The 22,801-nt window shown below is 37.7% G+C and overlaps 1 protein-coding gene across 9 annotated transcripts in view; it reads left to right on the forward strand.

Annotated features, from left to right (window-relative positions):
* CCPG1 (cell cycle progression 1) overlaps positions 1–22,801 on the forward strand; it is a 42,324-nt gene that overhangs the window by 7,004 nt on the left and 12,519 nt on the right. For 5 of the 9 annotated variants that reach the window (XM_027553939.1, XM_027553941.1, XM_027553937.1 and 2 more), the window contains 6 exons: positions 12,951–13,019; positions 15,242–15,362; positions 17,025–17,101; positions 18,320–18,524; positions 20,281–20,376; positions 22,189–22,440. In XM_027553939.1, coding sequence (XP_027409740.1) covers positions 12,960–13,019; positions 15,242–15,362; positions 17,025–17,101; positions 18,320–18,524; positions 20,281–20,376; positions 22,189–22,440 — 811 coding nt within the window. In that variant the 5' untranslated portion in view covers positions 12,951–12,959. Of the gene's footprint in view, positions 1–12,950; positions 13,020–15,241; positions 15,363–17,024; positions 17,102–18,319; positions 18,525–20,280; positions 20,377–22,188; positions 22,441–22,801 lie in introns of those variants that run through there. The other 4 variants (XM_027553944.1, XM_027553943.1, XM_027553945.1 and 1 more) reach the window with 1 other exon arrangement.

Consider the following 22,801-nt stretch of genomic DNA (forward strand, 5'->3'; position numbering starts at 1 on the left):
TCTGGGGGCTGAAATAAGGTTGACGTTGTAGATGGGAAAAAATATAAACTTCACCTTCACTTAAGATGAGACTATTTGGAAAAAAAGAAGCAACAGAGTGAAAGGTTCTCTCCCCTTTCCAATGAACAGAATTGAAGACTCCTTAATTCCCCAAAGAGATACAGTTCTTACCATTTACCTCCAGAGGTATTTGTCACAATACTTTTTAAAATGTGAATTTGTGCCAAATTACCATAAAGCATAGTGACAGTAACAGTTTTAGATGCTTTCTTAGACTGAAAATCTTGGGAATTTTTAAGCTTTTCTGTTTCAACCCCTTAATTGTGGTGCTCAGTGATTTTAGTGACGCTACCACACTTTTGAAAATAGAAATAAAAAAGTTCATAATTGTGCTACATTTAACAGAGGCAAGCTTAAGGGTGCAGCTGGACTTGAAATTAGACCTGTAGTTACATTCCTATTTCTGATCCTTTAATTCCTGATCTGAGTAAACATGCTTGTATGTCCTTTTCTGTAGATAAAATAGAGTATTTAAGTGATTAAAGATGAGAGATTATTATGTTTGTATTGTATGACTTCTGACTAATAGAGAGCAGTTAAATTTTTTGAGCTATTATAAAGACATTAAAAATAAAATTAGAATTTCTTGTCAGAGCTTTGAACTTAATACTAATTAGTAAAGTAACCGGAGAAGGCAATGGCACCCCACTCCAGTACTCTTGCTTGGAAAATCCCATGGATGGAGGAGCCTGGTAGGCTGCAGTCCATGGGGTCGCTAAGAGTCAGACACAACTGAGCGACTTGACTTTCACTTTTCACTTTCATGCATTGGAGAAGGAAATGGCAACCCACTCCAGTGTTCTTGCCTGGAGAATCCCAGGGATGGGGGAGCCTGGTGGGCTGCCGTCTATGGGGTCGCACAGAGTCGGACACGACTGAAGTGACTTAGCATAGCATAGCATAGCATAGCATAGTAAAGTAACTCATGGATAAAAGTAATTGAAGCTGACATTAGGCAAGTTATGCTCAGAAGTATAGAAGTTATGCTAATAAATAAATGCTGTACATTCAGGGAAAGGAGAGATCAGTGTGTCAGAAACATGAAGGAAAACTTCATGGAGGAGGACTAAGCCTTAAAGATAGAAGAAAGGAAGAAGGAAGGCATTCAGGAAGTATGACTTGAGTAGGTGGAGACGTGGAGGATTGCTACAGTTCCTCCTCTACTTGTAGCAAGTAGATCCTTTGATCAGATGAGATAGTTCTTGAGGGGAGATCTCATCAACTGCAGTAATGGCTAGAGCCAGATAGTGGAACATTTGGATGTCACCCTAAGGAGTTTGACTTTATAGTACAGAAATCTTATTCTCAAGGTCATGGAGAGAGTTTCTGCAAGGGAAGTTACAAAAAAAAATCTTAGCACTTGGGATAAGTATTATATGTAACCCGCAGTCAATTTCAACATTGCCTATATTTAAGTGTTTTAGGGTGGTTGTGTGTGTTTAGGGAAGGAGCAAGGAAACAGTTGAAAAATGGCACTGTAGAAAGTGATGAGAATACCATAGTCATTTAAACAGCATTGTTTTGGTGCTGAAATATAGATCATGAGAACAGACCTGTAACTGACTCATAAATATATGGGACTGCATGTGACAAAGAATGGCATTTTAAATCATAGAATTACGGACTATTTAATAGTTGAGATTATTTCTAAACTCACACTAAAAGGGAAAAAATCCATATTCATAGTTTAAATAGCTAAATGTAGACGCTCAGTTCAGTTCAGTTCAGTTGCTCAGTTGTGTCCGACTCTGCAACCCCATGAATCTCAGCACGACAGGCCTCCTTGTCCATCACCAACTTCTGGAGTTCACTCAGAATCATGTCCATCGAGTCGGTGATGCCATCCAGCCATTTCATCCTCTGTCGTCCCTTTTCCTCCTGACCCCAATCCCTCCCAGCATCAGAGTCTTTTCCAATGAGTCAGCTCTTCGCATGAGGTGGCCAAAGTACTGGAGTTTCAGCTTTAGCATCATTCCTTCCAAAGAACACCCAGGGCTGATCTCCTTTAGAATGGACTGGTTGGATCTCCTTGCAGTCCATGGGACTCTCAAGTCTTTACAACACCACAGTTCAAAAGCATCAGTTCTTCGGCACTCAGCTTTCTTCACAGTCCAACTCGCACATCCTTACATGACCACTGGAAAAACCTTAGCCTTGACTAGACGGACCTTTGTTGGCAAAGTAATGTCTCTGCTTTTGAATATGCTATCTAGGTTGGTCATAACTTTCCTTCCAAGGAGTAAGCGTCTTTTACTTTCATGGCTGCAGTCACCATCTGCAGTGATTTTGGAGCCCAGAAAAATAAAGTCTGACACTGTTTCCACTGTTTCCCCATCTATTTCCCATGAAGTGGTGGGACCAGATGCCATGATCTTCGTTTTCTGAATGTTGAGCTTTAAGTCAACTTTTTCACTCTCCACTTTCACTTTCATCAAGAGGCTTTTTAGTTCCTCTTCACTTTCTGCCATAAGGGTGGTGTTGTCTGCATATCTGAGGTTATTGATATTTCTCCCGGCAGTCTTGATTCCAGCTTGTGCTTCTTCCAGCCCAGCGTTTCTCATGATGTACTCTGCATATAAGTTAAATAAGCAGGGTGACAATATACAGCCTTGACGTACTCCTTTCCCTATTTGGAACCAGTCTGTTGTTCCATGTCCAGTTCTAACTGTTGCTTCCTGACCTGCATACAGATTTCTCAAGAGGCAGGTCAGGTGGTCTGGTATTCCCATCTCTTTCAGAATTTTCCACAGTTGATTGTGATCCACACAGTCAAAGGCTTTGGCATAGTCAATAAAGCAGAAATAGATGTTTTTCTGGAACTCGCTTTTTCCATGATCCGGTGGATGTTGGTAATTTGATCTTTGGTTCCTCTGCCTTTTCTAAAACCAGCTTGAACATATGGAAGTTCACAGTTCATGTATTGCTGAAGCCTGGCTTGGAGAATTTTGAGCATTACTTTACTAGCGTGTGAGATGAGTGCAATTGTGCGGTAGTTTGAGCATTCTTTGGCATTGCCTTTCTTTGGGATTGGAATGAAAACTGACCTTTTCCAGTCCTGTGGCCACTGCTGAGTTTTCCAAATTTGCTCACATATTTAGTGTAGCACTTTCACAGCATCATCTTTGAGGATTTGAAATGGCTCAAGTGGAGTTCCATCACCTCCACTAGCTTTGTTTGTAGTGATGCTTTCTAAGGCCCACTTGACTTCACATTCCAGGATGTCTGGCTCTAGGTGAGTGATCCCACCATTGTGATTATCTTGGTCATGAAGATCTTTTTTGTACAGTTCTTCTGTGTATTCTTGCCACCTCTTCTTAACATCATCTGCTTCTGTTAGGTCCATACCATTTCTGTCCTTTATTGTGCCCATCTTTGCATGAAATGTTCCCTTGGTATCTCTAATTTTCTTGAAGAGATCTCTAGTCTTTCCCATTCTGTTGTTTTCCTCTATTTCTTTGCATTGATTACTGAAGAAGGCTTTCTTATCTCTTCTTGCTATTCTTTGGAACTCTGCATTCAGATGCTTATATCTTTCCTTTTGTCCTTTGCTGTTCGCTTCTCTTCTTTTCACAGCTATTTGTAAGGCCTCCCCAGACAGCCATTTTGCTTTTTTGCATTTCTTTTCCATGGGGATGGTCTTGATCCCTGCCTCCTGTACAATGTCACGAACCTCCGTCCATAGTTCATCAGGCACTCTATCTATGAGAACTAGTCCCTTAAATCTATTTGTTACTTCCACTGTATAATCATAAGGGATTTGATTTAGGTCATACCCGAATGGTCTAGTGGTTTTCCCTACTTTCTTCAATTTAAGTCTGAATTTGGCAATAAGGAGTTCAGGATCTGAGCCACAGTCAGCTCCCGGTCTTGTTTTTGCTAACTGTATAGATCTTCTCCATCTTTGGCTGCAAAGAATATAATCAATCTGATTTCGGTATTGACCATCTGGTGATGTCATGTGTAGAGTCTTCTCCTGTGTTATTGGAAGAGGGTGTTTTCTATGAGCAGTGCGTTCTCTTGGCAAAACTCTATTAGCCTTTGCCCTGCTTCATTCCGTATTCCAAGGCCAAATTTGCCTGTTACTCCAGGTGTTTCTTGACTTCCTACTTTTGCATTCCAGTCCCCTATAATGAAAAGGACATCTTTTTTGGGTGTTAGTTCTAAAAGGTCTTGTAGGTCTTCACAGAACCGTTTAACTTCAGCTTCTTCAGTGTTACTGGTTGGGGCATAGACTTGGATTACTGTGATATTGAATGGTTTGCCTTGGAAACAAACAGAGATCATTCTGTCATTTTTGAGATTGCATTCACGTACTGCATTTCGGACTCTCTTGTTGACCATGATGGCTACTCCATTTCTTCTGAGGGATTCCTGCCCGCAGTAGTAGATATAATGGTCATCTGAGTTAAATTCGCCCATTCCAGTTCATTTTAGTTTGCTAATTCCTAGGATGTCAACATTCACTCTTGCCATCTCCTGTTTGACCACTTCTAATTTGCCTTGATTCATGGACCTAACATTCCAGGTTCCTATGCAATATTGCTCTTTACAGCATTGGACCTTGCTTCTATCACCAGTCACATCCACAACTGGGTATTGTTTTTGCTTTGGCTCCATCCTTTCATTCTTTCTGGAGTTATTTCTCCACTAAACAGATGCTAAAATCTGACAAAATATTAGAAATACAGGAAATAATTTACAATTTTGAGAGTGAGAAAGACTTTCTAAACCAAGGTGTAAAATATAAACAGAGACCCTATTCTCCATTCTCAACATTTTACTACCTAAAATTTAAAAACATATTTGTGATAGAAGCTATTACTTATTTATTTATTTTTGGCTGTGCTCGGTCTTGGTTTTTGCATGGACTTTTGTCTAGTTGCTGCAAGCAGAGGCTACACTATAGTTGGGGTGTGTGGGCTTCTCCTTGTAGTGGCTTCTCTTGTTGCTGAGCATGGGCTCGTGGGCTTCAGTAGTTGTGGCTCCCAGGCTCTAGAGGCAGTGGTGCATGGGCTGAGTTGCTCCTCAGCATGTGGGATCTTCCTGAGCCAGGGATCAAATCTGTGTCCCCTGCATTAGCAGGCAGATTCTTCACCACTGTGCCACCAAGAAAGCCCTGAAGATACTTTTTTTAATTGAAGCATTCTAAGAAAAAAAGTAGCAAATGAACTAATTAATGACCCAGTTTTATTTTTTTGCTCATGACATGATCAGAAGTTAAAGATGGTTGTTACCTTTTGGTGAGGTTGTAGAGAAATAGGTACCTTTGTATGTTGGTGAAAGACCTTCTCTAACAGCCTTATTTAAAGTTCTGATCCCTCCCTACCCCCTACTCTCTGCATTGTTTACCCCCATTTACTTTTTCTCCACAGTACTTTCCACCAGCTGACTTACTGTATCTGTCTTGTTTATTTCTGTATCTTGTTTATTTCTGTAGGGTTGTTATTGGACAAAAAGGATGTTTAAAAGGTTTTTATTAGTTGGGATCTTGGGTCCTCTTTCCTTTATCCAACAAGGTCTGGTTTCAAGCAGGCATTTTCATATCCTTTTGGGAAGGTGAAAGTTCCAGAACCTTTGAAAAGCAGGATAGAAATAGGTTCCTGAAAGCTGTCTAGATTAAGTGTCTCATCTTTGATCACATTTACAGTGCAGCAGCATTTTTGGGACCTTTGCTCACAGCCCATTGGTTGGTTTACATTGGAATTGTAGACGTGTGGGAGAATAATGCCCCCATTCTTCTCCATAGTATCTAATTCTAGAAGATACAGAAATGGAAATGGTACCTTTTTCATAGTAAAATGTAGCTACTCAAGAATGATGAGGGGCACCATCATATCAGGTAATATTCACTCCAGTTGTACTTTATTAGGTGAAATTAATATTGTTGCTGTTATTAGTTTTGACAGCTGCCACCTCAAGTTGTTTTAAAATTATGTGTTTAGTCTATATCTCTCCTCTGGATTCAGTCCCCAGCTGCATACTTGATGTTTCAACTTGGATATGATAATAGTTGTCTCAAATTAGTATGTTCCCAACCAATTTACCAATTTTTTTTTCATCACTTGCTGCTTTTAAAGTCTTTCTGTCTCAATGGCCATTTTTTTCTTGTATTTACTTAGGACAGGAGTCATCCTCATACCTTATATTCAGTACATCAGGAAGCCCAGTTGGCTAATCCTTCAAAACACGTGTATAATTTGTCCACTTCTCACTGTCTTTGCTACCAGTCTGGTCCAAACCAGCATCATCTCACCTGGATTACTGTTGTTGCTTTGCAGATGGTCTTCCTGCTTCTGCCTTTGCTCCCTCCCAGTGCTGTCCTCATAGGGCAGCCAGGGTGATCTTCCTATTCCTCTCCTCAAAATTCTCCTGTGACTTTTAATTTCACTCAGGTTTAAGTGAAAAGTCTTAGGATTTGTAAGGTCATGCATCATTCATCTCCCACTCCTTACCTCTCTGTCCTCATCTCTTGCCACTTTCCTGCTTGGCCACTCCTCTCGAATCGCACAGGCCTCCTTGCTGTTTCTCAGAGATACGGGCTTGGTTCCAACCTTGTACCTACTGTTCATTTTGTCTGAAACACTCTTCCCCCAGTTAACTGCACAGCGATTCACTCACTCATTGAAATCTTTGTGCAAATATATCTTCTCAAGGAAGCTTTCCTGATTATCCTTTCTGAAATTAAGCCTCTCCATCCGAGCATTTCTGTTTTCTTTTCCCATGCTTTCTCTGTAGTAGGAGATACACCATCAAACACACTGCGTATCCTGTCAGTATATGTTGTTTATCGGATGACTCCGGTGTGAAAGATGAAATGCATAGGAAAATTGAGATGAGTTTAATTCAGACTGTTGCAGTAGCCAGAAAGTTCATTAATGAGGAGTATCTCATAAAACCAGGGAATTTTATGGAGGCAAGTGAAGTAAGGGGCTCAGGATGGATGGAAGTCTAACCTGGGGTTTTTTGAGGGCAGGTTGGTCCTTTGCAAGTTAGCTGTTTGTCAGAACACAAAACAGGATGGGAACATTTCTCAACCTTCCTTGCTTTCCTGGAGCACAGGCTCAGATAGTTTTACTGATAGAATTTAAGCTCCAGGAAGGCAAGACTCTTATTTGCTTTATACATTAATATATTTTCAGTATCTCGCGTGTGCTAAGAACTGAATAAATATTGAATGAGCAGATGGATAAAGGAATGAATTTAAAATGGTACCAACTATAGGCCCGTCTGCTGGAGAGTGTGATTATACTAGTGTAGTATAATCCTTCTACCTTAAGAAGCTTCATAAAGGAGATGTGAGAATTCGTGTAATAAATGTACATCCTAATATGCCTAGTATGTGCTATATTCTATATTGAAACCACATATTTGTAATGCTTAGTGCCAAATTCTCTTCCATAGAGTTCTACAAATCTTTCATGCTGTGAAGAAATGTTCCATAGGATTTCTTATGAAGTGAAAGTCACTTTCAGTAATTTGTTCTGGAGGATCTTATTATAAAGGAGTTTGGAGACTTTTGCCTTGAAGGCAGTGGAGACCCAATTTTAAGTGATTGACTGATTAAGTGATCAGATTTATGTTGTAGGATAAACATAGTAGGGGCAGCCTTGGGAAGGAGTAACCAGAGAGGAATTTGAAACTGTAAGCAGAGATCTGTTAGAGAATTGTCACTGTAATTGAAATGAGAAATGATAAAGTTGGATTAGGAAGTGCATAAGTATTTAGACTTGGGTCAAGGCAAAGTTTTAGTTGTTTCAAATGTGCTGTGCTTAGAAGCTCAGTTGTGTCCGACTCTGCGACCCCGTGGACTGTAGCCCACCAGGTTCCTCTGTCCATGGGGATTCTCCAGGCAAGAATACTGGAGTGGGTTGCCATGCCCTCCTTCAGGGGATCTTCCCAACCCAGGAATCGAACTCAGGTCTCCCTCATTGCAGGTGGCTTCTTTACCATCTGAACCACTTGGGAAGCCCATTTCAAGTGTAGTTATCCTTAAATCTAGGATTTTTGACATGATGTTTGGTGGGTTTTGCTTATAACCATATTATTTTTGGTTAATGCTCTTCTCTGAGATAGAAACAGGAAGAGCAGCAGGAAGATGATCTTAGTCTTGTAGATGCTGAGAAACCTACAGTCATCCAGAAAGCACTGGGAAAATCTGTAGCTGGAGATTGGGATAAGAAACTACCCTGAGGAATAAAAGGAAGCCTGAGCCTGGAACTTCCCTGGTGGCTCAGATGGTAAAAGCATCTGCCTACAATGCAGGAGACCTGGGTTTGATCCCTGGATTGGGAAGATTCCCCTGGAGAAGGAAATGGCAACCCACTCCAGTACTCTTACCTGGAAAATCCCATGGACGGAGGAGCCTGGTAGGCTATGGGGTTGCAAAAAGTCAGACACGACTGAGCGACTTCACTTTCACTTGAGTCTGGAAAAGGGCTTCAAGTTTATCATCTTCATAAAGTATATCCTTAGCTTTATAGCTTTAAGTTATTATTAGTAAGCCCCTCGAAGTGGAACAGGGAATGGGGTCAGGAAATGGTTCACAAAGCGATGCCTTAGCTGAGATAGAAGAGTGGGCACCAGAGTTTAGGTAGAAGTTAGGGGGTGAGGAACTGAGATCAGAATATGCAGTGTGCCTGAGTTAAGAGAAAGCTAAGTTTTTTAGGTTACTTGAAAAGGTTAAGGGAAAAAAGAAGAAATGAAGAGTGAATGAAATGCTAGAAACAGAACACTTGATATTTAAGGCCTGTGAGCATTATCTTTAAGACTATGAAAATCTTAACATTTTTAAGGAATGACAAAATACCGTTTTAAGCAGATAACTCTGTAATGAGGAGGTTCAAATGCAATGGCGGTGTCTGTGAAAAAAGATGCACAACTTGAGAGTTGTGAGTGAAATTTTACTTGAGACAAAATGAGGACTGCAACCTGAGAGCACCTCAGATAGCTTTGAGAGACTGCTCCAAAGAGATAGTCGGGGAAGGTTGATATGTAAGGCTTTGGTGAAGGGGAGTTCAGTGCAATCAAGCCCTTACTTTACTATCTAAAGACCTATTCCACCAGATTCCCTGGAGCACAGAGTGCTTCACTCCATCCTGAATGGCCTCAGAGGGTGTTTAATGTTAAACAGCTACGACAGCACAGGGTTCAGTCTCCACAAAGGCAGATGGCAAACTCCGTTGTTGTTCAGTTGCTGGTGGACGCTCTTGGCAAGTGCCAGTTTGTAGTTGATAGAGGCTTTCAGAGTCAGTGTGTCTAGAATGGGGCTTAGACATATACTTTCTAAAATTTTAGTGCATGCAAATTTTTGAAAACATCTGAATTAAGAGGGTTCTTTAATAGGGCTGTGATTTTTGCTTCTCCAGACTCTTGGAGTTATGGCCAGTAGGGAATCTTTTTTTCCTCATTTGGGCTAGATGTCAAGCTTGTTCTTTCTCCAGGGCAATAGAATTGCAATAGAATTTAAATAGAATTTAACAGGGATCTAATTAAAGTGGGCTCCTAGATTTGAGAAATTTAAATATGATAAAAAGTGTCAGTTTAGCAATGTATGTAACTTTCTTTTGAAATCTTGTCTTTATCTTCAGAGCAATTAGAATTATTGATTGGTAAACAGATAACTCTCTGGGGACTATCTGTTAAATGAACTGTTTAAATGGAAATTACCTAGATAAGGGTAAGAGATACATACACATTAAATATCCCTGACCGGAAAGCCAGGTGTGCTGCAGTACATGGGGTTGCAGAGTCCAACATGACTGAATGACTGAACTGACTGACTGATAAGGTCTGGTGTTCCTGCAGTTTTAGAAGGTTGCCTGTGTGCAAGCCAAGATATGCACTGGGAAATGTTGGGGGGTGGGATGGAACAGCAGTGAGAATATGGGCTACTGTGCTGTGCTTAGTTGTTCAGTCATGTCCCAACTCTTTGCAAGGCCATGGACTGTAGCCTGCCAGGCACCTCTGTCCATAGGGATTCTCCAGGCAAGGATATTGGAGTTGGCTGCCATGCCCTCCTCCAGGGGATCTTCCCAACCCAGGGATCGAACCCAGGTCTCCCATTTTAACAGGCAGATTCTCTACTGTTTGAGCCACCAGGGAAGCCCAAGAATACTGGAGTGGGTAGCCTATCCCTTCTCCAGGGCATCTTCCCAACCCAGGAATCAAACTGGGGTCTCTTGCATTGCAGGTGGATTCTTTACCAGCTGAGCTTCCAGGGAAGCCTATGGGCTACTCAGTTCAGTTCCGTCGCTCAGTCGTGTCTGACTCTTTGCAACCCCATGAACTGTAGCACGCCAGGCTTCCCTGCCCATTACCAACTCCCGGAGCCTACTCAAACTCATGTCCATCGCGTCACTGATGACATCCAACCCTCTCATCCTCTGTCGTCCCCTTCTCCTCCTACCTTCAATCTTTCCAGCATCAGGGTCTTTTCCAGTGAGTCTGTTCTTCACATCAGGTGGCCAAAGTATTGGAGTTTCAGCTTCAGCATCAGTCCTTCCAGTGAATATTCAGGACTGATTTCCTTTAGGATTGACTGGTTGGATCTTCTTGCAGTCCAAGGGACTCTAAAGAGTTTTCTCCAACACCACAGTTCAAAAGCACTAAGCTTTCTTTATAGTCCAGCTCTCACATCCATACAAGACTACTGGAAAAACCATAGCTATTTGAGGAGGTTCAGAAGTGGGGATTTGCAGAGGGAGGAGGGGCTTTCACATGGTGAAGAATGAACGCCTTTTTAGGCTTCAGCCAATTTTCTTAATCTCAAAGCCCTACCTACTTGTTGTTCTGTGTAGAATGGTTTTTCCAAATAGTCAGTTAAACCAAAATATCCTATATGTTCTCCCTTCTGTATTTGGTTATTCGGTTCTTTAAAAATCTTTCAACTTTGTCTTCTCAAATCTGACTCCTCCTCATCTTCTTTACCCTTTCCCCCTTTGTCAATACTGGTTGAATTTAGGTGCTCATCTTTTCCATGGAATATTGCGTTGATTCTTTCTATCCCACAGGTCATTTTTTTTCTGCCTTTGTTTCCATAGTGCTTTCCTCATTATCTCTTGGGAAATTTTTCCATGTCATTTTGTTGTTGCTGTTAATGAGGAACTAGACCTTAATTTTTTTGTGATATCTCTCAATTAAAAAATTTTTGCTTTTCAGTTAAAAAACATGCCGCCTAGCATGACTAAAGCGACTTAGCAGCAGCAGCAGCATGTCTAAAAACCTTACAACCTCATTTATAAAGCCTGCTTTAACCATTCTTTCTTCCTGCTAAGTTAACTACTCAGTCTTTGTGCAGTCTCATGTTAACTTGTAACTTTTAAGCTGTTATAAAACAATTCACATACAAATAGTAACATCAGAAAGTTGTTTTAAACTTGTGAAAACTGGTTCAATGAGAAATTGGGCTTTATGTAGTCAATCTAATAAGGAATGCTGAAATAAAATTGCTAAAATATAAAATTGGTTAATAGCCTATAGGGATTTAGACTGAACCTTTGGGGGATAGTATTTTCTACTAGACAGAAAACATGTATTTCACTCTAATAGTTTTTTTGTTTGTTTATTTTACAGTTACCTTTAAATTTAGAAACTGCCTAGGCCCTAATTAGTTGTAAATGAAACAATCAGTTTACTTCAGGTAAACTTACTGTAAAACATTCTGTCTAGTGTGATATTAAAATTCACACAATTATCTTTATGTCTTATTCTAGATTTTGAATAATTTGTCTGAAAACATACTTATTTTGTAGTATTAGTGACCAGCCACGTCTCTGTATCTTCTTTTTAAAATATTAATTTATAAGAGTTTTCAGAATCACTGATGAATGGTTCAAGTCTGTATTTTTTGCCCTGTTCTCATTTGTGCCTTAGTTCTGTATTATCTACAATAGAGTTCCGTTAAAACACTAACCATCAGCTTAGATATAATGGATTCCCAGGATATGTGCAATAACGGAAACATTTATAAGATATGTGTAGAGATAGCACTTTAATGAGCTTAGTTTTGAAATTTAGGAGTTTAGATAGCAAGGGAAGAACAAACCAGGTAAAGTGACCAGTGTGTTCTGATTTAGGACTTGAGTCTGTCTAGTCCTGGCAAGACAAGGAAATCCTCCTGAGCCAAAATAGTTAGATGGTCATATTGTGGAATGAAAGGGCAAGCTGGATCTGAAAGAAAATGTAGGATTCGGTCAGGCAGAGAAACAAAGGTGAGGAAGAACAATCTGACTGTGAGGAAGTCAACTGTTGAGAGAATGATGAATGGGGAACAGTCAGCTAGAGTAAAAGCCTATGTTATTGCCAATTTCCACAACTCTCTGATCCACTTTTGGGGTCTTTTTCTTCTCGTGTTTTAATCTAACTGAAGCATTACCAACATGATTATTTTCTTAAAAACCATTTGATTATCTTCCTTCCCTGCTTGAAAATATGAACTGCTTCATTTTGCTTGGCCTTTTAACTCTTCCAGTTTCCCTATGTGGTTTCCTCAGCCATGATTTTCACAGTGTACAGTTCATTGAAAACATAGACTTTACTCTAGCTGACTGTCCCCTAGAATGATGAATTCATCATTCTCTCAACAGTTGACTTCCTCACAGTCCGATTTCTCCTCCTCAACTTTGTTTCTCTGCCTGACCAAATCCTACATTTTCTTTCAGATCCAGCTTGCCTCTTCATTCCACAATGCGACCATCTGACTATTTTGGCTCAGGGGAATCTAAGTTTGGTTGTATTTTGTCCATATTGATGTGCAAACTTGTCTTGTCTGGTAAATCTATGGGTGGGTTGTCTCAGTTTCACCTGGGAGGTAGTAAACCAGTCACATACTGTGTTGCCTATAGAATTTTTTAGAGTGTTTTCCACATATCAATATGTTTTTGTATTTGTAGACCCGAAAAATGTCTGAGAACTCCAGTGACAGTGATTCATCTTGTGGTTGGACTGTCATCAATCATGAGGTATGTATTTAATATTTTTTGTACGTCAGCTTGTAGTATTATAGTGTTAATAATGATGTAAACTGGTTCTTTGAAGGCCATTAGTTTTTTACGTTTAAGCATAAGATTCCACTGATCTGTAGCTTGGACATTTTCCCTCCTACATTACACTCACTGCTGAAAACTCTTCATGAGGCAGCATCTTAATGTACATTGGTTTCCCCAACTTTGAGACAGTAGGCAGATACTTATTGAGGGCCTATTGGTCATTCAGGCCTTGTGCTTATGTTCTCATATAATTTTAAGCAACCCTCTGTGGCATAGATTTTCATTCTCATTTCATAGTTGAGAAAACCAAAGCTTAGAGAGATTTAGTACCTTGGCCAAGATTATACAGCTAGAAAACATCAGCGAGTGCATTTAAACAGGCCAGAAAGGAGCATGAAGAACACGTGTTCCACCTGTGTTGTGTTATGTTACATTGCAGAACTTGACAGGAAAAAAGACTATGACTAGAACTCTGTCACAAAATGAATTTTATTACAGAAGTATGATGTTATATGACAGTATATAGTAAATATTAATTTATTCTCTCACACTGGTAATATATATTAATTACAGAAAAAATAATAAAATAGTGATAAATAGAAGCAAAAGGATAAAAATTATTTATACCTATATAATGTGTTAATGGATTTATCTATAGTTTTCATGTTTTTTTTCCAGCCTCTTAGGCTTCACTTATTTTCCTGCATCAATAAAAATTTTGAATGGTATTTTTTTTACGATTGCCCTGATAATTTAATGTTTAGACAATTGGTTAGTCATGTCTTTTAGACAACAACATTAACCAGACTTTCTGCAAGAAAGTTTTAACATTCCTTAGCAGCTGTACTAGTTAAAATTGAGTGGTTTCTTTTGTTTCTTCTTTTATTTTTTTTTAATAAATGACTTTTCTATTTTTAATGTGTTTCTCCAAAGCTTAGATCAACTCTCATAGCAACAATTACTCCTTCAAGGATAATTAACAGTGTAGGAGCAAGGCAGTTGTGGGAATCGTCAGTGTGACGTAAGAGAGCAAACCTCTCTGGCGTGTAGCCAAGTGTGCCATTTGGGTGTTCTGTAGTAGAGATACCTTGTCACAGAGTTGATTATATTTGTACCTTTATCCCTCTTCCCTCCATATCTTGTTATCAGGTTCTGCTCTTTCTTGCTAATGTCTCTTCCGTGTATTTCCTTTATTTTTTTTTACTGTTGCTTCCTTTCTGGCCGAGGCCAGGACTGGTCTTCCCAGTGGCTCAAAATTCAACCCAAACCTTGTGTCGGTTACTACTGTTCTTCTGCCACTTTAGCAAGCCCAAAGTCTTACATTCAGAATTCTCTTTAGGATTCAACTCAAACTCACTCCTTTAATGAAGTCTCTTAGTTATGTTGAGTTACATGTCTCAGGAGAACTCAGACCTTTTGATTTCATGATCAGTAAACTATAGGGTTGAGAGAGGGATCTGGAGAGAGACTGAGTCATTTTTGGATAACTTATTTTGCTAATTAAGATGAGAAAAAAAATCTGTTAAGATCCACTTTTATTAAAGAAAAGACAATCTGACATCAAAGTAAAAACCTTGGAAGAATAAAGAAGAGTCTACTTTTACAGAGAACGTTTACTCTATTAATGTAATGGTGGTGGTGGTTTAGTCGCTAAGTCGTGTCTGACTCTTGCGACCCTATGGACTATAGCCTGCCATGTTAATCTAATAGATTAATTTTAATGCTTGCCCTTAAAAATTTTTAGTCAGATGTTGTAATAAGTAGTTATTAATATTTACTTGTGACTGTTTCTCTGAATAGGCTTTAAATGTGAATTTTAGATTTCAGTTTTTTATACTCTGTGACACCTAGCAAAATGCCTTGGCTAGAATAGTTCCATAAATGTTGAGTAGAAGCAAATTAATAGAAATAGCTAAATGTAGAAATCCTCTGGGATTCAGATTGACTCTTGGGTTTTTAGTGCAGTTAGAGTGTTTGACTTCTGGACTGACTCCTTTCAGAGTCTAAATCTGTGGCTCCTTTCTGCTGTTTCTCTGCTGTAGGTTTTATGGACTAAATTGAACAAAAGCAATAGATACTGTTCCCTTTGGAGTATAGCAGCATCTGGGACTTTTAATAATGGAAGCATTTACAGGTAGTCAAATCTAGCTTTGGGTAGCTGATAGACAATTAACTGATGATCGCTTTTTCTCTAGGGGTCTGATATCGAGATGGTGAATTCTGAACATGGTGCAGCTAGTGACAGCTGTAAGCCCGCTCCAGAATGTGCATCTTTATCACAAGAGGAGCTGCAAGAATTGCAGGTAGAGCAGGGAGGTAAGTGTAAAGAAGTCTGATTTTTTTGTTTTTCTTGATAGGATATGTGAGCAACATGAATCTTGCCTTCTTTCTAGGTGGGCAGCCTTTCTGGTTAGTCTAAACCAGCAGATCACTGAAAGACTAGTGTGATGTGGTGGGCAGACCTAAAGAACCCAGTAGCACCAACCTGCCCAGGGGCCTTATTTATAGCTATAGTGGGCTTCAGTATGAATGTTTGATACTGCTAGTGTAATTGGTAACTAAATATTATTAATCTTGATTAAGACTGTTGATACACAGAATTATTTATTCATCAGAAGGGGTTTACTCAACTCTTCTACAGTTACCACACTTCAGAGTACCTTTGGTTATAGGTAGTGAATGGTGTTTAACTACTGTATTGCATTGATGTTAAATATTCTTCTATGGGATTTGATGCCCACATTAATTATATAGAGAATTAAACGCAAATAGTTAATGCATCTTCATGTTTAAATTACTTCTTAAAGTTTTTTTTAAAATTGCATTAAAATGTAAACAGGGCATTTCTCCATCAGGAGAATAAAGTGGATGTGTTAAGGCCAGAAAAATAAAAGATTTATGCCTGTTAATCTTGTTTTGAGCCCATGTGTTGATTGCTGTTCTCATTTGAGCAGTGATTTTCATCTTTCACGGGTCAGATTTTGAGAATCTGAAAGCTATGCATGGTCTCTTCAAAGAAATGCATATCTTTAGATATGTGTTATAAAAATTTTTTTTCATAACTTCCTCAGGGGTCCTTGGACCCAAGACCAACTTTGTTGAGGAGTCTTATCTCCAAATTAGTATTCTTTTGGGGCTATATTACATGCACAAATGGTGGTTTCTTTTTTTTGTTGTTCTTTTGTTATTTTGGAGGAGTTAGATAATGAAAAATACACATTTATGATAGAAAAGCAAAGGATGACCAAAAATTCAAAGCCATCTATAATTCTTTTGATTCTGAAGATTATACCAACAATGCATGTGCTTTGCTATGCATAAAACCTGGTGCTTATTATGTACTGTTTTCATTTTTAGCTTCTATTAAAATTTTACAGCCTTTTTCATTAAAAATATGACATTATAAACTAATTTGTATATTTTTTTCTTATAAGTTTCTTATAAAATATATCTGTTATGGTGACATTATTTAGTTTTTCTGTATTCGAGTCATTGTTTTTTATAGTCCATTTTTTATTATAAAGAATTTGTAATTTGAAGCCATAGTTTTGATCCTTGTGTTACCAGGCATTGACAGTCATTAGAATAGTGGTACATTTAGGAATTTTGAATAAACTTAAGAATTCAGGAAATGTGCTCTCACGGATCTGAGAATGAGTTTTCCATATTAACAGGTTTTTATAAACACCTTAGCTTAAGTACTTTGGAATTGTAAAGTAGAGATTGTTTATTTAGAGTTTATAGTTTTTGTAAATTTTTAAATGAGTTCAGTTCACTAAAATTATCTCAACAATTTCCAGTAGTTATATTTGAAATGCAGAGATCTTTTTTAACAACAATAGAGTGATTGTTATAATTGCATGTAGCTTTTCATTGCATCCACTTTAAAAATGAGGAATAGATTTTATTTACTCATATTATATGCAGACTATAAAAAGTTGATGAAATATAATTAAATTGACCTTTGCTTTATGTCAGAGAGCAGCCAAAATGGCACAGTGTTACTGGGAGGAGCTGCTTACCCTGCTTTGGAGGAAATGAAGTCAGCACTCGAGGTAACCTTGTGTTTTACTCTGGATATTTGATAAACAGTAATTCTTAGAGAATACTAATTAAAGCTGCCATTTCTGTTTGTGCATTTTGTCTATAAATAGCTTTTGTTGAAAAATTTGGGTTTGCAGGTTGGTCAGTTTTAAAGTTAAAGTTAGCGTCCATTTTAATGCCTAATTAAGTGAAGTGAAGCGAAGTCGCTCAGTTGTGTCCGACTCTTTGCGACCCCATGGACTGTAGCCTACCAGGCTCCTCAGTCCGTGGAATTTTCCAGGCAAGAGTACTGGAGTGGGTTGCCATTTCCTTCTCCAGGGGATCTTCCCAACCCAGGGATTGAACCCGGGTCTCCCACGTTGCAAGCAGACGCTGAGCCGTCTGAGCCACCAGGGAAGCACATTATTAATTAAGTGAAGCATCTTTTAATTTAGAAAAGTGATTTCTTGGTTATGTGTTAAAGATTTATTCTTTTAACATCTAATATTTTCTTTGGAAATATATTACATTCTTGAATTATATTGAGAAATTAAGGGTTCATATGTAAAATGAAAGTTAATTTTCAAGCTTGAGAACAAACTAAATCTTGTCCTTTGGCATTTTACTTGACTTCCGTGTACCTATGGCTGATTCTTGTTGATGTTCGACAGGAAACCACAGAATTCTGTAAAGCAGTTATCCTTCAATTAAAAAAATAAAGTGGCAAAAAAAAAACACACTTTTAAGTGCAGTTGTGTATCAAATATAATACTGTATTGATCAAATGTAATAAAGTAACAAAAATTGCTCAAAAAAAACTAAATAGCTGGATGATCTTTACATGTTACAGCTGTTGAAGTGTATTAGAAAATTTAATCAATCTTTTATGGATTTCCTGACCATATAAATAAACCCATATTTATTTATTACAACCCAAATAAACCCATAGTACTGGTGAGAAATTAATCCTCTCCTTTTTGTGGACTTTGGGTTTGAAAGATGGATTTGTTTCTCAACTCCTGTAGGAATGAATGGTGGGCAAGCAGTTTGATTTAATTCTGAGAGAGAGTTGCTGTCAGGTTTGATGGTGTTTTCAGGCTGAAAGATGAGTCTACTCTTGAGTACTCCTTTCCTATTGAGCAGGACTTATTTTAAACCCAATCATCGTGCTACTTAAGTATACTTAGGAAATGTGAGGGCCATATGTATTTGTTGAATATGTCTCTAAAATTATGATTCTAATTATAAAGGGAGAGGAAGAAAAGTTACCTGATGACAATCTCTATTTTGGAACTGTCAGTGATGATTCTGATATTGTTACACTTGAGCCACCTAAGTTAGAAGACATTGGAAATCAAGAAGAAGCATTAATTGTTAAAGAAGCAGAGAGTCCAGAAGACTTTAACATGGGCTCTTCCTCTAGCAGCCAGTACACGTTTTGTCAGCCAGAAACAGGTAAGAACTACATAGCGAATACACTATGGAGGCTTAGGACTCCTGTGATCACATTGTATGTAATGGCTGGTTTTCTGACCCTAAATATCAAAGTTATGAATATATTTGGGTAAAATGCAAGAAAATTTTTTGTAAAAATCTACCATTTTATCTAGTGTTTTCCTAGACCCAGGGCCTAGAGCACAGTAGTCCAATAAATACTATCTTTTATCATTAAAAGAAGGAAAAAAAATAGCTTTAAGATATTTGTTAATGTCTCAAACACTCCAACATGCATTGGACAATTTTAAGGTCTTTAGGAGTGGGAGATTGACCCATTATACCTAAAAAGCAGGAGAATATTAAGATCTTGAGTTACAGTGGTACAAATTTTTTATTACAGAAACAGTGAAAGAAACTTTTTTTGAGCCTTCCAGATCCATTTAATTATCAGTCACTCAACAATCATTTTTTGTGTGCTACCGTGTGCCAAACAGGATTTAAGGGACTGGCAAAACAGGAGTGTCCTAAAGCCCCCAAACTAGAATCTTTCACTTTAGACTGAGTTATGAAAATGTAGCTATTATGAGTCACATGCTTAATGCAGTTAATGCCTGTTGTTCAGACAGAATCATTTGGAGGTGAAATGTGAGTTACTGAGCCAATTCCTTCTGTAATTCTTTGGCTCAGTTTTAGGGACATATGTAACATCTTTTGGGGTAATATAAATATTTAAATACAAAGTTATAGAAAATAAGAGAAAGAAATCTATATTTAACCAAAGGTTATTAACCCCCAGTTATAATTTAGGGTGGATTATGGGAGAGACACCTGGGGCATTGCTAGTGTTAATAAGAATTTCCTAATTTGGTGCAAAAACAAGAATGTGTAGTATTTATTTCAGATCATTTTCTTCGATTTTACCAGTCTTTGTTTCATTTGCCAGAATCAGACTGTGGGGATTCTGTTATTCCAGTTTAAGCTAATAAAATTCAAGTAGGGTTAAACTAGATGCTGATTTAATTGGAGAATATTTGTGGGCCAGAGGTGTAGTCAGATTGAAGCCAGGAGCATTGTGGAAGAGTTCAAGTAGACATTTAAGAAATGATGCCACACACTGTTGATTGTTTTTCCATGAACTTCAGTACTTCAAAGCACATTATTCTAATTTTAATCTCCTTTTTGAACTTGGACATCCTAGAATTTTAGATTCACTTAAGCAGAATATTTTTCAGATGTATTTTTATCCATTGTTCTGTTTCCCAGGGAATTATTTCAGTAAAAGAAATGCTAAAAAATTAATTTTAAATAACATTTTGGACTATGTTGAAAATAGTCTATATGCATCAGTTGTTAAGAATTTTTGTTCTCTTCCCTTAGCAGATATTTTTCTTGGTTGGTAAAATTTCCTGCTATCTGTTGCTTAGTTTTGTTTGTTTTTTCCCTTGCCCTGTCTTCTCCATCTCTATAGAGTTTCAGCTTCTTTTTTTTTCTTCTTATAAATTAGATTCTTGTGGCAGTAACCTTTTTGTTGGTGTAAGAACATTTCCCAGTCCCTCCATATGACCCTCTCCTCCCCTAAGGAAGCAGAGTTGGTAGTTGTATAAAAGTTTGTGTTGTATGTGTTTTTTAAAAAGTCATGATTTTTAGATTTTGATGGAGCATGTGTGATCATGTTAAGTGATAATTAAACTAAGTATTTTTCAATTCTCTTTTTCCTTTTTATTCTTTATAATAAAGCTTTATACATCTTTTTTTCCCTGTTTATTCACAAAAGAAAGATGGTGGGAGAAGCTGTGGAAGATTCCTGAATGCATAAGGGGATGGGATGATCAGCTGAAACACCATGTTCCTAGCCAACTCACTTTCCAAGGTGGTGTGACTAAATCTGATCAGCTTTTCTAGAGCTGAGTGTTCCTAGTCACATTTACTATTTACTTAGTGCTTTAAAGATATCTATTGTAATCTGTGATACTCTGAACAGGTGTTCAAAATTGATCTTATGATAAAGCTGGCTAAGCTCTTTGCATGCCTTTGCACTGCTTGCATCTTGGACTGTGGGCCAAATTATGCTTTAAAAGAAGTTTGAAAATCAAAGGATCTCAGCTGTCATATGTATGGGTTAAAAAAGATGGAAGCATTAGATAAGAATGTGAATTTTTTCATTTGGGCCAGCCTGATCAGTTTACTTAGAATGCATAATGTAGGCAATAAGTTAACGTAGAATTGAAAATTTTAAAAATTTAGAAATGGTTTGTTTTTATATTTACCCATCTTAATTATGTCAGAAAGTCTGAATTAAGTACTTCAGCCATGATCATGAATGCCTTTATATTATGTGATGCTTTGTTAAAGTCTTCCTTTCTTTCTCTTTGTCCAAGAAATGTAAGCTCACAGCTGAGGCTATGACATCTTGGAAAAACTAGTGATCAAGAATAACCAGATAAACATGATGGGCATAAGGGTTTTGACCCAAAGATCTCTCAGTGACATCTTTGTCATTAACTATTAGGAATATAATATTGAATGAATATAATATAATATAATACTGAATGAATATTCAGTAGTACCTTCTGTCTTTGTGTTTACTGTTTAAGTTGAGAGTCAACCGAATTCTCTGTGATCCAACTTTTAAAAGTATTGTCTAACCTAAGTCAGCAGCTTTGCTGTGGCATGGATACCCTGTCTTCTGAAGAAGTGTTTTGCTTTTTTGAAGCATGAATGTTTGTGGTTTTTGGAGCTCTTTGTATCAAATTTATGTTCACATTTTATTCTTACTTGTAGTGCTTTTTTTTTCCTTCTCCCTGGCGTTTGGAAATTATTACTGAGACATCTAATCTGCCTCAGCATATAGTGTATTGATATATGGGACAATATTAAGAAATAATACATTTGAAAAAACTGAAGATGGTTTTTTCCAATGACTATGCTTCTAGTACTTGAGATTTCTTGTGATTTTTTTTTTCTATTTGTTGTTCTTTATTGTTCTTTTCATAAAGGAGCAGCACAAGACTAGTGCTTAATATCGGAGATAGCTGTTGTGTCACTTCCTCATGCTGACATATTTACTAGAGGGTAAAATTAATAACCTTCTAGTAAGAGTGGCAGTCGAAGGGAAGGGCTCATCTGACTTCTGGAAGCCTGGGTTAAACTACAGTGCTTTGAACCTTGATTTGGGGCTCATAGGATGGAAATAAAACTAGGGGCTAGTACACTCAGGGAAACTTCTGGTAGTTATTATCTTTTTTAAATCACAGGAACTGCTTGTATACTTCCCTCTGTTCCTTAAACAGTTGAGCTTAAATTACCTCCATTTGAAATTGAAGAGATAGAGTTGTTTTTTTTTTTCACGTCTAGAAATAGCATTTATGGCGCTAATAGCAGTGAAACTTAATAGGCTGTGAGAATAATTGTTTTAATGGTATAAAGTATATGGGAGGTTAAAAAAAGAAAAAAGCCAAAACCAGACCCTCAGTGGCACACAAAATAGTTAAAAAAAAGTCTTAGGTATCACAATTGAAATCTTTGGTTTTATGTTGATAAATTTGAAAATTTAAGATTTGTTTCTGTTGTGTTGTTTTTATTTTTGGCTGTCTTATGTAAAAAGGCACATATGGATGGCATTCTAAATCATATTTATCAGGAAAGCTTTCTAAAGTATTTATCTCCATTTTTTTTTAAACAGTATTTTCATCTCAGCCTAGCAACGACGAATCAAGCAGTGACGAAACCAGCCATCAGCCCAGTGCAACCTTTAGACGACGTCGTGCCAGGAAGAAGACTGTGTCTAGTTCAGAATCTGAAGAAAGGCTACTTGCTGAACAAGAGCCTGAACCCCCTCAGGAGCTATGTAAACGGCAGTTCAGTAGTGGTCTCAATAAATGTGTTATACTTGCTTTGGTGATTGCGATCAGCATGGGATTTGGACATTTCTATGGTAAGTATTTGAAAATTTGTTTTATATAAAGTGATGGTGAAGAGTGAGGCATTCTGGGAGCTGTTTTCAGTGTCATCCTTGAAATATATGACCTTAGAAAACATACTTGTTTGAGCCTTAGTTTTCTTGTGGAAATTGGGGTAGTGTTGCCTTACAAAGCTATTTGCACTTAAATGAAAACAGTATTTAAGAAATGTAAGGGCTGTTCATATATATATATATTATTAGGAGGATTATTTAAGTTCCATTTGTAACTATTTGTTACATTTGAAATGAATGTCACAGTAGTAATTGGTGCTCATTCTACCTTCAGGGTTCATGCAGGCATTATATTTTATGACTTGTTATTACTTCTGTGATT

The sequence above is a fragment of the Bos indicus x Bos taurus genome, chromosome 10 (genome assembly GCF_003369695.1).
Source record: "Bos indicus x Bos taurus breed Angus x Brahman F1 hybrid chromosome 10, Bos_hybrid_MaternalHap_v2.0, whole genome shotgun sequence".
In the NCBI taxonomy this organism is placed as follows: Eukaryota; Metazoa; Chordata; class Mammalia; order Artiodactyla; family Bovidae; genus Bos; species Bos indicus x Bos taurus.